This window comes from Lampetra fluviatilis, chromosome 49 (genome assembly GCF_964198595.1).
Source record: "Lampetra fluviatilis chromosome 49, kcLamFluv1.1, whole genome shotgun sequence".
NCBI classification, from domain to species: Eukaryota; Metazoa; Chordata; class Hyperoartia; order Petromyzontiformes; family Petromyzontidae; genus Lampetra; species Lampetra fluviatilis.
The window spans coordinates 7,184,704-7,199,572 of NC_136323.1; the positions used below are offsets into that span (position 1 = coordinate 7,184,704).

Sequence of the window (14,869 nt, forward strand, 5' to 3'; positions counted from 1 at the left end):
TAATCGATGCATTGTTACGCATCTAAACTATTCGTATGAACAACTACTTTCGTGCACGTTTGTGATTAGTGAGGACGTCTAAAGGAAAGACCTGACTGGTTTTCAAACAGAACAAATATTTAATTTGCAATAGCAAGTTATGAGAACCAGGGTAAAAATGCATGCAAAGCTTGCCTAGGAAGAACGTGTTCAGGGTGTCTGTCTAGGAAGAACCTGTTCAGGGTGTCTGTGTCTAGGAAGAACCTGTTCAGGGTGTCTGTGTCTAGGAAGAACCTGTTCAGAGCGTCTGTGATGTGATCACTCATGTCCGTGTCGCTGCAGGCTCTGCCATACGTCTGCTTGTTGATCGCGATGCTGTTCTTCATCTACGCCATCGTGGGCATGCAGGTAATGTGGTGGGGATCGACGCTTGGCCTTCTCTGATACTCTCTCCGCATGCCCTGAGCTCAGGCCATCCAAAACCTTCACCCCAGAGGCCCTGGATTTGCTGCAGAACGTTGGTGTAAACCTTTGGCAACTTTCTGCTTCTCCTACAATAAGTCTGCTTTTTTGAAGCAACCCATACGACGGGAGAATAGAGGAAGGGCTTCGTTTAGCTCTGTCTCTCAGAGCCCCTCTCAACCCCCCAGACTCCTCACCTTCTGCCACCTTCCCCGTCCACGACCCCTTCGTTACCCACGACGTACGCTCCTGTCCCCCTCTCTTACACGCTTCACCCCTCCCCCTACCTACTTACAAATTAATTAATTAACAAATTCATTCCTAAATTGACAACCCACTCAGATGCAGTGTATATATATGTATATACATGTATAACAAGATGGACAGCAATATGCCAATATAGCAATATGTCAATAATGCCGGCCGACATAATGACGAAAGTTTTAGCAAGTTGAATATGGTTTTGAATACGTGTACATGGTAATCAATTTCCCACAATGTTAACCCGATTGTGCTCTTGGCATCACGCCCTGAGAAGAAGGATCCATTGCCATCTCTCACAGAGCAGTGCAAGCCTTTGTGCTCGAGAATGGCCCACAGAAGTGGATGTCACGGAGCCCCATTGATGTGTCGACTTCGAGTTTTTTCTGTGCATCTCTGGTTCCCACACAATGGAGGGGCTGGCACATCACTTCTCCAACCCACCCGGAATACGAGAGCGATATCCTTTGCATGACAGTCAAACAAAAAAAACATTTTCGCAGCTGGTATTCAGCCAAGTTGAGTTGCAGAATGGAATTGAACACGATGTTAGATTTTTTTTTTATTCGCACGCCACTGCCCGGATTCCAACTCAGGTTGTCAGCAGTGTCAGCTCGGCTCCCTGACCCATGAGCCACCCGGTCACCAGTGCCGAGTTGAATCTTGTATTTTGTATTTAATTACAGGCGCTCAGTTGCCGTACGTGGCCGGGGATCAGCGCGGTAATTTATGCGGGGGGTGTGAGTTGGGGGGGGGGGGGTGCCTCGTTAATTCTCACGGCAAGAGAGGATAATCGGAGACTATGAGCCACTTAGTGCTGCAGCTCTCGGTGCCTTCATCCCACAAAGCTCGTGACATCCTCTGTGTTGGCAGGTCAAACACGATGCTGCTTCCCGTAGCAACACTAATCCATGGGGGGGGGGGGGGGCGGTGTGTGTGTGTGGTGAGCGGTAGTGTAGTGGTTAGCGCAATACGCTACGAACCCGGCAACCCGGGCTCGATTTCCCCCCTCGTGGTCAACACCGGTGACGATTATCTGAACCGGTCATGGGCCTTTCCTAGGTCTACTCGGCCTCAAATGAGTACCTGTTGCGGTGTGTAAATATCGACATTGGGGGGACAAAGGTGGCCAGGCGTGGTGCTGACCACAGCACCACCTCGTGTGCTGCACCGGCCTTCATAGGCGCTCGCTAATCACTAACAGCACTTGTCCCAACAGTCTGTTGAAGCTATACAGGGGATCTTTGTCTTTTGTCTTCTGTGTGTGTGTGTGTACCTGTGCGCATCTGAAGGTGTTTGGCAACGTGAAACTCGATGACGAGGGGGGCATCACCGAGCACAACAACTTCCAGACATTCTTTCAAGCGTTGATGCTCCTATTCAGGTATGCTGTGGCCCATTGTTACACACTTTCATTGTTACGCACTTTCATTGTTACACGCTTTCATTGTTACACGCTTTCATTATTACGCACTTTTATTGTTACACACTTTCATTGTTACACACTTTCATTATTACGCACTTTTATTGTTACACACTTTCATTGTTACACGCTTTCATTATTACGCACTTTTATTGTTACACGCTTTCATTGTTACACACTTTCATTATTACGCACTTTTATTGTTACACGCTTTCATTGTTACACACTTTCATTATTACGCACTTTTATTGTTACACGCTTTCATTGTTACACACTTTCATTATTACGCACTTTTATTGTTACACGCTTTCATTGTTACACACTTTCATTATTACGCACTTTTATTGTTACACGCTTTCATTGTTACACACTTTCATTGTTACACACTTTCATTGTTACACGCTTTCATTGTTACACGCTTTCATTATTACGCACTTTTATTGTTACACACTTTCATTGTTACACGCTTTCATTATTACGCACTTTTATTGTTACACGCTTTCATTGTTACACGCTTTCATTGTTACACGCTTTCATTATTACGCACTTTTATTGTTACACGCTTTCATTATTACGCACTTTTATTGTTACACGCTTTCATTGTTACACACTTTCATTATTACGCACTTTTATTGTTACACACTTTCATTGTTACACGCTTTCATTATTACGCACTTTTATTGTTACGCGCTTTCATTGTTACACACTTTCATTATTACATGCTTTTATTATTACACGCATTTATTTAACTCTGTCTGTTGTTGTCGTTGTTGTATGCTCAAATCTTGTAACTCAATTTTAACCCACTTCCCAATGCGGTATCGACTGCAAACTTGCCATACTTATGTCATACTGATGACAATACTATATTCTATCATAAAAAAATGTAAAACATATTTTTAAACATTATTTTTTATATGTTATGTATCGGCTTGGCTCTAATTGTCCACGTTAAACTGACGTTGGCTGTAATTGTCCACGGCCCCTTACGTTATGGCAAGCTTCGGGGCCACTTCCTGGAGTCGTGGAGTTCTTCCATTACTAGTACGGTACATCTCATAAAAGCGTGTTTTTAAAGAAGTTTTTTTAAATATTACTTTTTGTCACGACCAGCATCGTTGATCGCTGCCGCGTTACACGTGCACATTGTTGTCGATGATAACTTACAAACCCGTGTCAATCCGCTGCTGGATGATGGCCTTCTCGTGCCGCGTCGGTCATGGGGGTTCGTACGACCATACTTCACCATTCTGGTCGGTGAAGATTCCAGTGACTTCCGAACGTTCTAATGATCCGTGTCTGTGGGGAGGGGGATGGCGGTGGTCACTTGGTTGTGTCTGTTATTGTGGCGGTAGGGTTCAGGTATTGTGCTGATTTGTTTTTTACATTTAGGTCATTGCATTTCGATGATATGTCACAACAGGCTTTAGATCCTCGTATCTGTGCCTGCCCACGATCAGCTTGGAGGGTAGTGATGACCTGCCATGGTGGGGTCAAGATCTTATAGTAATTGTGGGATTGTATCTGTACTTTTGAAGATGAGGTCAGTGTCTTCTGTCAATCTCTGTGACGGGTGGAGTCTCGGGGGCATTGTTGTGATCTGTGATAGTGCGTGCCACGAATTTTAGCCACTTCTCCGCCATTGAGGTCATGGTCATGGTATTGTGGGGCATCTGCGTCACAGGTCAGGGTATTGTGTCTGTCCTTGAGATGATGGGCTCACGGTGTTGTGAGGATTTGTCATCTTGAGTTGGTAGTATTGCAGTAACCTTTCAGCCATTATGCTTGACGGTGTTTTATGTTGAATGGAGTCAAATTATGCATATATATGGGAGTAATCTAGCCTATAACATCTGCTGATCCAAAATCATTTATTTAGTGAGCTTGATTCGGAAGGACGAAACAAATGCTGCCTGATAATATTTGTCTGGTGGGCCGATAGCCTGATAGGTTGAAAGTTTTTTTTTATGTTATATGGAGATACCAAACGGAATTCTGCTTTTATTGGCGTTTAACTATGCAGCTGCACTGCAACCCATAAATAATTTGTAGTCGTGAGTTGAATGGTGTTGTGGTCATTTATGACATTGAGGCCAGGGTATTGTGTCTGTCCCTTTGACAATGTGTTCATGGTGTTGCGATGATCTTTCATGGTGAGTTCATGGTCATGTGATAATCTATAATATTGGCATCATGGTATTTGCATATTCAATCCTTGCGATGATGGGTTCGTGGTATTGCGATGATCTGCAACAGGGTATTGCGATGAAATGTGACAGTGAGTCCGCGGTATTGCGATCATCTCCGACTGTGAGTCCATGGTATTGCGATGATATCCGACTGTGAGTCCGTGGTATTGCGATGATCTCCGACTGTGAGTCCATGGTATTGTGATGACATGCGACGGTGGTGCCGGGCATGTAGGAGTGCCACCGGGGAGGCGTGGCAAGAAATCATGCTCTCCTGCCTGAGCAAGAAGCCGTGTGAGCAGCACTCGCTTAACGGCGAGAACGTTTGCGGCAGTGACTTCGCCTACTTCTACTTCGTCTCGTTCATCTTCCTCTGCTCGTTCCTGGTGCCCGACGCACGCACGTCCACGCGCAAAAACCAAAGACAAAGATCCCCCGTGTAGCCTTTACGGACTGTTGGGGCAAGTGATGTTAGCGAGCAGCTTTCAAGGCCAGCAGGGCACACGAGGGGGTGGGTGGCACAGTATCACGCCCGGCTGCCTTTGTCTCCCCAGTGGTGTTGTTTACACACCGCACCAGGTACTCATTTTATGCTGAGTCAACCTAGGGCAGGCCCAGGACCGGTTCAGATAATGGACTGTGTCACAGGCTTTGAGCCAACAATACTGAGATCCCCGATTCAAATCGAGAAGCCACTTAAAATAGTGAAACTATGTTCTTGAACGGACAATAGTTTTGCTGACTTAACTTAACCGAGGCCAGCTCTAAAAGCGACATTTTTTTCACGCTCCACAAGGCTGTTGTGTTGGGATGCTGCTGTGGTGCAATGGTTGAATTCGATTCAATTCGATCTCCTGGCATGGCAGTGGACACAATGGGGCAAGTTTATTAAATCCCTCAGTGCCTCCGTCCACCCAGCAGCAGCGTACGCTTGAACGGGTTCAGCACATTCAGTCGAGCGGCCGGTCCACGTGTGGTGTGCTAAAGTGTGGCTACTTCCACCTCTTACGAGCGTGAAAGAGTAGGCACGGTACCTTCTAACACATTCCTTCGGAGGGAGCTGGTAGGAACGTTGGGTTGCTCGGTCAATGGCCAGGGTCAACGGCGGCGTGGTGTATTCCGCAAATATGCCCAACTGTGAGGGCGGGCACAAGCCGGCGTGAGTAGGTTAAACGTTGAGTTTTATAAGGGCACCACGGGGTGACCAGCCCCTCCCCACCCAGCCCCACCCCTCCCACCCCCCACCCAGCCCCACCCTCCCCACCCAGCCCCTCCCCACCCTCCCCACCCAGCCCCTCTCCACCATCCCCTCCCCACCCAGCCCCACCCTCCCCACCCAGCTCCTCCCCACCCTCCCCTCCCCACCCAGCCCCTCCCTCCCCACCCAGTCCCTCCCTGCACGACGGAGGGACGGACAAAATAATCCCCTGTGGGCTGGTGTAACCAGGAGGTTTCTACCAGTATAAAGGGGCTCTCTACAGCTGCCTCTCTAGCCGTGGCCGCCAGCAGTGATGTGAGTGAGCCATTGCAGGGACATGCACCCTTCTTGTATCTAAACCACGTTGTGCTGTTCCTGCCGGGATAGATGCTCAACCTCTTCGTGGCAGTCATCATGGACAACTTCGAGTACCTGACCCGGGACTCGTCCATCCTGGGGCCTCATCACCTCGACGAGTTTGTGCGAATTTGGGGGGATTACGATCCGGCTGCAACGTGAGTGAAAAGAAACTGCGGCGCTATATCCGCGTCGGATGTTCGCGATTGTGCTGCTTGTACAGCTCTCTTTTAGGGTTGTCCCACGTGATGTCCGGCGTGATGTCCGGCGTGATGTCTGACGTTTCACTCAGTGTGCTGAGCAATTATTATCCAGTTCGTTAAAAAAAAACAGCACATGAAGCAAAACGACGGACATCATGCCGGACAACATAGAGCACAAATCGAAACACACATCGGAGAGTTACAGAGTTATGCTCATTTGAGCGTGGAAACACTTGGACTCGGACACTCCTCTTAATATACAAAACACTGACTGTCTTATGGAGAGACTGGCCCTCATCATGGGAATGAAGAATTTCACAATTGGCTCAGGATCACAAAATGGGATGAGCATTGGTTCATGACAGTAGACTCTTGATTATCCGCGATAATGATATGGAGGACATCCGCGGATAATAAAAAATTGCGAATGGCCAAGACTAATTAGAGAATCCATTGAAATTGAGAGAAACAGAAATAACTTGAATCGCTCTGACAGCTACAGGCTTAGTGCGGCCTGGAAGCGTATTATCAAACAAATACAATTACAATTCCTTATAAGGGAAACAAATACCAATGAATAACAATTGAATGATTACCAATCTATATAATTACAATACAATCCGCCTCTTTGCCTCGAATCACTGCACCAGATTGAATTAAATGATGACGTCTCCCTGATGCTGCTCTATTTAAGACCGGAAGCAACAGGAGAGCTTCATCATTCTTGCCCGATGAAGCTGATTGTAATTATCAGCGAAACTTCGTACTCAAATTTTAACATGCTGTTGATTCTCTCTTCAACACACCGGTGGGCTAAAGAAGTGAATTATTTTGTCCTTTGAAAAACGTGACACATTTTTTACTGTTTGGCTGTATCGGGCGGTGGAGGGTTACGACACATTTATAAATAACGCGATCTGACCCAAAAACCTATATTATGAATCCAAAAATATATCACAATTTTTTGTGGATCTCTATGCCAATAACCATTAATATAGGTATAGATTATGTTTAAGTTGTTGCAATTGAGTTTGTTAATAGAATACAACTAAGTGTATAGTAGAACCACGCCTATGAAAATCAATAAAACTCCACCCACTGTTGTAAAGATATGCAACTGTACTGTAGAGCCGATCACGTGAATTTCGGATTAACCAGAGGACATATTTGTCTGATTTAAGCACGTGACTTGCAATAGATATTTCCAAGAATAACAATGTATAATTGTTTTTTATATTATTAATTTGGGCTTAAGAAAAAATCCATGAGTTATTAATTTATGTTAAAATCTCAGGTGCACAAATCGGAAAAATATGCGGATAATTATTGAGAGTCTACTATTTTCGTTTTAGAATGAAGGCACTTGCACCTTTAACTTGATCATATGCTTCGTAATAGTCTTCAGACATTGTAATGTCGTGCCGAATTCTATTCCCGAAAGAAGCTCTCCCCGGGCGCGTGGAGCAAAACGTCGGACATCGTGCCGAACGGCACGCGGTAATGACCCGAGAACGCATCGGAGAGCAGTAACGCTGCTGTACCCACACACTGCTCCCTCCTGTACATTGAGCGTGGTGCTTTGTGTGTGTGTGTAGTGGGGAGCGGTGGTGTAGCGGGTTAGCGCGCTGCACTACAAACCCGGCGACCCAAGTTCGATTCCCGCTCACGGCCAACACCAGTGACGATTATCTGAACTGGTCCTGGGCCTCCCCTAGGTCGACCCAGCCGCAAATGAGCATCTGGTGCAGTGTGCAAACATTGCCACTAGGGAGACAAAGGCGGTCGGGCGTGGTGCTTTTGACGTCACCCGGCCTTCATAGGTGCTCGCTAACAGCACTTGCATCAACAATCTGTCAAGGTTATTGTCTTTGTTGTGTGTGTGTGTTTAGAGGCCGCATCACGTACACCAAGATGTATGAGCTCCTGCGTCACATGTCCCCTCCGCTCGGCCTCGGAAAGAAGTGCCCGGTTCGCATCGCGTACAAGGTGCATTCCGTACCGTCGACTCACTCGCGCACACTCACTGTGCTGTTCATTCAGTGACCGGCGGCGAGGCCCAGACCCAGATTGCTACTTATTTGTTTGTTAGTTTCGTGCCCTTTACTTACCCAGGAAAGCCTCACTGAGTCGCAATCTTTAGGAGGGGTCCTGCATCAAGTACCGCAGCAGGGACCGAAGTCGCGATGTGTTACCTTATTGAATAATTTGCGGGGAGTTTTTCGCGTTTTTAACCCATGAAGCTTTGTCTTTGCAAATGACGCATCGCAACAAGTGGCCTGGGTCTTGCTTGGTCAGAGTGTGAAATGCAGATATGGCATCGATACGTAAAATATACGTTTACTTCATCGCTGCGGGAAAAATGTACTGGCCTTGGAATCAATTTCTGATATGACTTGTAGTCTTCTATTTGAAAAGTAAATCAAGTAAATCATGGTTGAAATAATAATAATTATTCTGGAATACATATTCGAGAGAAAAAATATATTAGACATATGGTTGATTTTTTTCTTTCTCTCGATCATTATTGTTAATAATTTATCTCGGATTCTTGTTGTGTTTCTTGTGCCAGCGCCTCGTGCGGATGGACATGCCGATAGCTGAGGACAACACAGTTCACTTCACCACCACCCTCATGGCACTCATTCGCACAGCGTTGGACATCAAGATTGCCAAGGGTAGGTAGCTTGTATTTGCCGAAATCTGAAGTTCCCTTGAAATATTCATGTTTAATTGTGATTTCATAATGTGATTGTGCTATTGGAAAGGAGTTCCAGCCCGGGTGAGTCTTGAACGTTGTCTTCGTTACATCTTCCGCACAGCGTGTTACACACATCAGGTAATTAAACCTCCAATTAGCATGGTTGGCTACATAAGGTGCGAAATAAGTTCAACATACGAACTTTCAGGCCCCCCAAATACCATTCAATCCCTCTTTTTATTCTCTTCTCCATCCTTACTGGAACTTCCCATGACTCTCCACCAATCTTCTTAATTTCTCCTAACGGTCTCTTAAACCACACTCCCCTAATTTCCACTTGGTTGTCCCTGACAACTGATCCGATGATTTGAACGTTCTCCACCTTCAAATTAAAATTTGTGCCCCCTACGTTGGCTCCGCCCATGATAGCTCCTAGCCAATGAGAGTCAAGCGCCGCGATTCAAATTCACGAGCCATTAGACCCGGTGAGTGCATATCCATTTATTTATATGTTACTGAATAGGGTTTGCCTCTCGGCATCCCTTACGCTGTTAAAGATTCGTACCGTAGTTGTTTCGGTGGAGCGACGGTGCAGTGGTTTGCGTACCGCACTTTGAACCCATTGACCTGAGTTGGAATTTTGGCAAATTTGTTTCTTGACTATGCAACCATGTCGGCAATCTGTCAACCAAAACTGGCAAAATGCAACGTAATCATATTTCATTACTTGAAGTCAAATCTCCTTTTGCAGGGTATTTTAAAGCAACGTGTATTTATTTCACATTGCCCATCGAAGCCCCTCGCCACTCTCACGAGTTGTAATCAATGCGTTGGCTCAGCATCGCTGACGACGATGAGCTGCAGCACGGAACTCCTCTCTCGCGCGCGCGACCGGTGAAACCATTTCACTTGACTCTGGTAATATCACCGTGCCCATGGAAATGTTACAATTGAAATAAACAAGGCCCAAATTAATATTTGTCCTATAACGACTGGTGGGTGCAAGTTTTTTTAACTTCAGTCTATAAATCGTACCCCCCTCGCTTGGGTTAGTGATGTAATACCAATGTGTTTTCACGTCTCAGACAACATCTCTGATGGATTAGATCTGCGGGCGCCTGGAAAATAACAAGTACAACGGGTGCCCAAAAAACGCTAATTGATTCAGTGTGCCATCACAATATTATTATATATTTTTTCGTGCAAATCAGATCCCCTGTGTACCTAGAGGCGTCGTAGATCAAACCGTGGAATGGCTATTTCGGTCCACGGCTGCATCAACGCAAAACGCTTGACTAAAAGGGCTCTCCACTTCAGCATGTAAATATCGCCACCTGTGTCAGCTCTTTTGCAGACGTCAAAATTTTCATGGGGCTCTCATCTGCGCGTTGCCATTGAGCATGCTGCTGCCATGATGGCCAAACGGCGGATAACATTTGCTTTCCACAAAAGAGTGTTTTTTTCTTTTTGGGTTAGATCGCGTAAATATAAATGTGCCGTTAAACCCTGATAACCACCCAACAGCCAATTAGGAAGGTTTGTCACGTAAACAAAACGTAGCAATTCGTTACTAGTTCAGCACACCGGTGTGTTGTAGAGTAAACGCACAACATTTACAATTTTAATACTACATTTTGCCGGTAATTACAACCAGCCTCATCAGGCGACAGCCAGATTTGTGGAAAAATCCTCCTCTTTTGGTCTTAAATAGAGGGATACATGTGATGTCATCACCTGTGAGCCAATCGGGTGCGAAGGCCAGGGGGTAGTTAATGTAGTCATATAAATTACAATGGATATATTTTATTGGTTGGGTTATTCACACTTAATCAACATATATAATGCATGTCAATCATGCATGTACATTATGCATGTACATTATGTATTGTATATTTTGCTGTTTTTGGGTCAAAATATCACAATACTTGTTATTGCTCACAGTTATCCATTGTGATTTATATATTTACGTGATCTGACCCTAAAAAAACCTTTATAATGGATAATATTAGTCCCGAAAGCGTGTTAAACTGACATTTGCTTTGCCCGCAGTGGCCCGAACTGAACCAGGAGTGTTTGTGGTTCAGTGTGGTTTTGTTTCTGTTTATTCCTCATCACTTCGAGGGGAGTGGAGAATCTACTTTTTTTTGTTCCTGAAAATTATGCCAAGGTATCGGCACCTGTATGTAGTACAGGGTGATCGTGAGAGGTGGTGGTGGCTTGTGGAGGCCTTCATCCAGCAGTGGATTGACAGTGGCCAATGATAATAATCACGAGTGAAGGATGATCTACTTGTAGATACCCCACTAATGGCACAGGGAAAATTCGAGAGAGGAACGGTTTATTCCAAAGCCTTTACATGTTTTTTATCAATCTCACACATTATGGAACATTTTATTTTCCTCTTCTATGAGGTGATAGAGCCACATCGTTTTCACATTAATTCAATCACCTGTTGGGAAGAAAGAAGGTCATTGGAAATCAGTGGGGATATCTGTAAATAGATCACCCTGTACATTCTGTCCACATTAGCAATGATCACATGTCATTGATGACCAACCATAATCATGAAGGTAAGGGTTCTGCCCTGCAATTACCTGCTCACGCCACTGCTGGCAGAAGGGCCTCCACTTGAGGAAGAGTTCTAGAGAGGGTGTTTTGGCCAACTCGTTCATGCTGGCCAGACTTCATGGAAGCGGTGGCGGTACCCACACTTTACCCCCCCCCCCCCCGCCTTACGCATCCTGCTGCGAAAGAAGTACAAAATACATACGACCCATAAGAATTACGTCATTTATGTATTACTTCGGGAAAGCAGCGGTGAGTCTTGAGACCCTTTCCAGGAGGGCTCTGCGTTGGGATGTTTGACCAGTTCGTTGCTTTGTATGTGGGATGAAACCTGAGAAACCCGGAGAAACCCCACACATTCAATGGGCTAACCACTCAACAGCGTGCATATTATGGGCTCAGTTGTGCTGACGTCTTCTGGACACCTCGCAGCCCACCAGGGTTTCGTAGTTTCCGCATCTCTGCATGATCCACCAACACCCTTGCCTCGAAATTACACAAACATCACCCGTGCTCTGCACAGGCCCGGTGCCAGTGTTGAAGTCGAGTGAGCCAAAAGCTAATTTATTCAAAAAGACAATTCCCAAACACGCAGTATGGCCAGTGTGCTTCCTTCAATGACAGCTGCATGCAAATCAGTGACGTGCAGTGAGGTCAATGGCTGGGGAGGCACTGGCTCGTGTCAGAGCCAGATTCACACACTGAGGGGGGCGTGTCCTCACTGAGGGGGCGTGTCCTCACTGAGAGGGGCGTGTCCTCCCTGAGGGGGCGTGTTCTCACTGAGGGGGCGTGTCCTCACTGAGGGGGCGTGGCCTCACTGAGGGGGCGTGTCTTCACTGAGGGGGGCGTGTTAGACACGTCCCCCTCAGTGAGGCAGATGTGATAGCTGCCTCCCCTGGTGCTTTTTCATTGCAGTTTCATGACGAGACCAGCGAGCCTAAATATCTTTATACACATACGTGAAATAGGTTACCTGAAGTATGGAAGGCGAGGGCATGAAATTAAGGGGTCTACAAACATTACATTGGTGACATACTGAGATAGTAACAGGCACGCGCTTATTGCCCGCGCTCCATCCAGTTACTGAGGGGTTGCGCAATCAGAGGGGAGGCTGAGCTTTTCGCAGCCTCACCTCTCGTCTCTTCCTGTATTTGCAGCGGAGACCAGAAAATTTGGCGATTTTGGCTATAAAAATGATTGGAATCGTACAGAAATGACATTTATAACACAGATCAGTGGAAAAAATCAAAATATTGATTTGATTTGATTATTTTTTTCGTAACAGCCATTTTCATTGGAGTATGACAGATGAGGCTCTGCCTCCCCTGCCTCCCCTGACCGCACGTCCCTGATGCAAATAACTTCACCCTCCACAGTGTTGATGTTTAGAGATTTTTCAAGAGCCTCGACAGAGCAGTTTTGCTCACCACTGAACGTTCATCTGCGCTGGTGAGCACTGCCAGCCCATGAGTGGCTAAGCCGGCTGTGCTCACACATTTATCTCGGCACAAGTGCTCTCTCCCTCTCTCTCTTTCACCGTGAACTGATGTCACGTGCCCTCAAGGCTGTTGCTCATTACAGCTCCAGTTGAGTGCTCATGCTACTGCTGCTACTGCTTGCTGCTACGTTTAGAGCCGTGGCACAGTGGGTTAGCATACTGCCCTGTGAACTTGACAGCATGGGTTCTATTCAGTGGTTAACTTAAGGCGGAACAGTCCGGAACGCTGTTTCCAAGAATAATTTTGGCACTCCAATCACATCACTTCATTCTCATGATACTAGATAAAATTTGTATAATCTCCTTCATGGGCTTATAGAGTACAATAATATAGGTAGTGGTTTGGGCCAATAATTTATATTGCAAGGCATCCTCTCTGATCTTGAGCTTTCTTATTCAGCATTTTACTTTGCCTGCAAGCATGACCTCCTTCGCAACATCCCTCCTTCCAGAATTTCCATCGTCAAGCTGTCACTGCTGAGAATGTGGCCAAGTCAAAGCGTTTGCATCGTGGCATCTAAACCTGTCCCGGGGCCTCCGCTAGCGTGACTTTGGCTTGCCCCCTTCAGTCCATTGGGCTAACTGGGGGATCTTTATCTCTTCCCCGTTGCTGTCATTGGCTCCTTAGAGGCACGTTGACGTTAAAACTATAAACTTTTAATTTAACCAGGTAAGGTCCACTGAGCTATATAGCTCTTTTTCAGAAGCAACCCAGCCACGAATGATAGGTCAACGAAGTGGCTTATCATGTGGAAATGTATCGGAGCCAAATACTCTAAATGCACGTTTCTAAATATGGAAGGGGAAAACCGGAGGACCCGGAGAAAAAATCCACGTGACCACGGGGAGAACGCGCACACTCCAAATATACCAGCATCAGGGTCGGGATCGAACCCACAACCTCCTGTATACCTCGCCAGGTAGTGAATATCTCTCCACCATGGCGCCCGTTAACTAATAATGCCTTGTCGGTTTGTTCTGGCAGCTGGGGCCGACAAGTTTGAGTGCGACAGCGAGCTGCGAAAGGAGATGATGGCAATCTGGCCAACCCTCTCTCAGAAGACGCTGGACATCCTGGTGCCACCGCACAGAGGTGACGTTCCTTTTCACTAAAGATTCGAGGGAAGACGCGTGAACGTGAGAGAATTCACGTGAACGTGAGAGTATTGCAATCGTATAGACCAGGGGGTCGGCAGCCAAAGTGATAGGAAGAGCCATTTTCTTTACGAATTCAATCAAAAGAATCCTCAATATTTCAGGAGCCACAATGCACTTTGTGGTGAATACGAGACGGTGGGTCCTTAATAAGCAACGTCAACGAAGCGGTCCTGAAAGATCCGCGTGCGGCTCTGGAGCTGCAGGTTTGCCAGCCCCTGGTGTAGACGGTTGTGCAACTGCGAGGGGTTGTCGCGGTCGTGCTGTGCGATTCTCCGATGTGGTGTTAGGGTTGTGCCGTGCGATCGTTCGGCGCGATGTCCGACGGTCCGCTCCACGTGCTGAGAGCTGCTTTAGGAGCTCCCAGCACGTGGTGCGAAACGTCAGACATCGTGCCGAACAAATCGCGGCAGCCGTGCTCATTTCATGTACGGAGACACTTTGACACCACTTCCAATGAACAAAACAACAAGCGTCTCATGATGAGGACTCATCATGGGAATGAGCATTTTGCCAGCGCTTGTTCGATCTTGGAGACACTCTGACCTTGAACCTGCTGATAAGTCGAGATGTATGCACGTGTATGTACGTTGAACTGCTTTCGCACCGTACGTAGCCAATTGTGCTTATCGGACGTGCGGGGGGAAGGACAATAACATGATAACGAAAAATGCCTGCTGAGAAATACATTGGATTATCTCGCAAAATATATATTTGTATAAATATATATATAACATTTACATGTGTGGGTTCTGGCAGAGCCACTATAAGGTGTTGTGTTTGACCCAGACACCCTCAACATTTTTACATGCGGCTATGGCTCCGCGCCTCTGAGTTGCGGCCGTTGCGTCCGCAAATTTGCACGCGTTATAAATTGCATT

The 14,869-nt window shown here is 46.4% G+C and overlaps 1 protein-coding gene across 7 annotated transcripts in view; it reads left to right on the forward strand.

Moving 5' to 3' along the window:
* Positions 1-14,869, forward strand: part of LOC144948501 (voltage-dependent P/Q-type calcium channel subunit alpha-1A-like) — a 168,732-nt gene that overhangs the window by 133,041 nt on the left and 20,822 nt on the right. For all 7 annotated transcript variants that reach the window (XM_078878020.1, XM_078878021.1, XM_078878022.1 and 4 more), the window contains 7 exons: positions 322-387; positions 1,995-2,086; positions 4,550-4,700; positions 5,900-6,027; positions 7,962-8,058; positions 8,642-8,747; positions 13,819-13,926. In XM_078878020.1, coding sequence (XP_078734146.1) covers positions 322-387; positions 1,995-2,086; positions 4,550-4,700; positions 5,900-6,027; positions 7,962-8,058; positions 8,642-8,747; positions 13,819-13,926 — 748 coding nt within the window. The remainder of the gene's footprint in view (positions 1-321; positions 388-1,994; positions 2,087-4,549; positions 4,701-5,899; positions 6,028-7,961; positions 8,059-8,641; positions 8,748-13,818; positions 13,927-14,869) is intronic.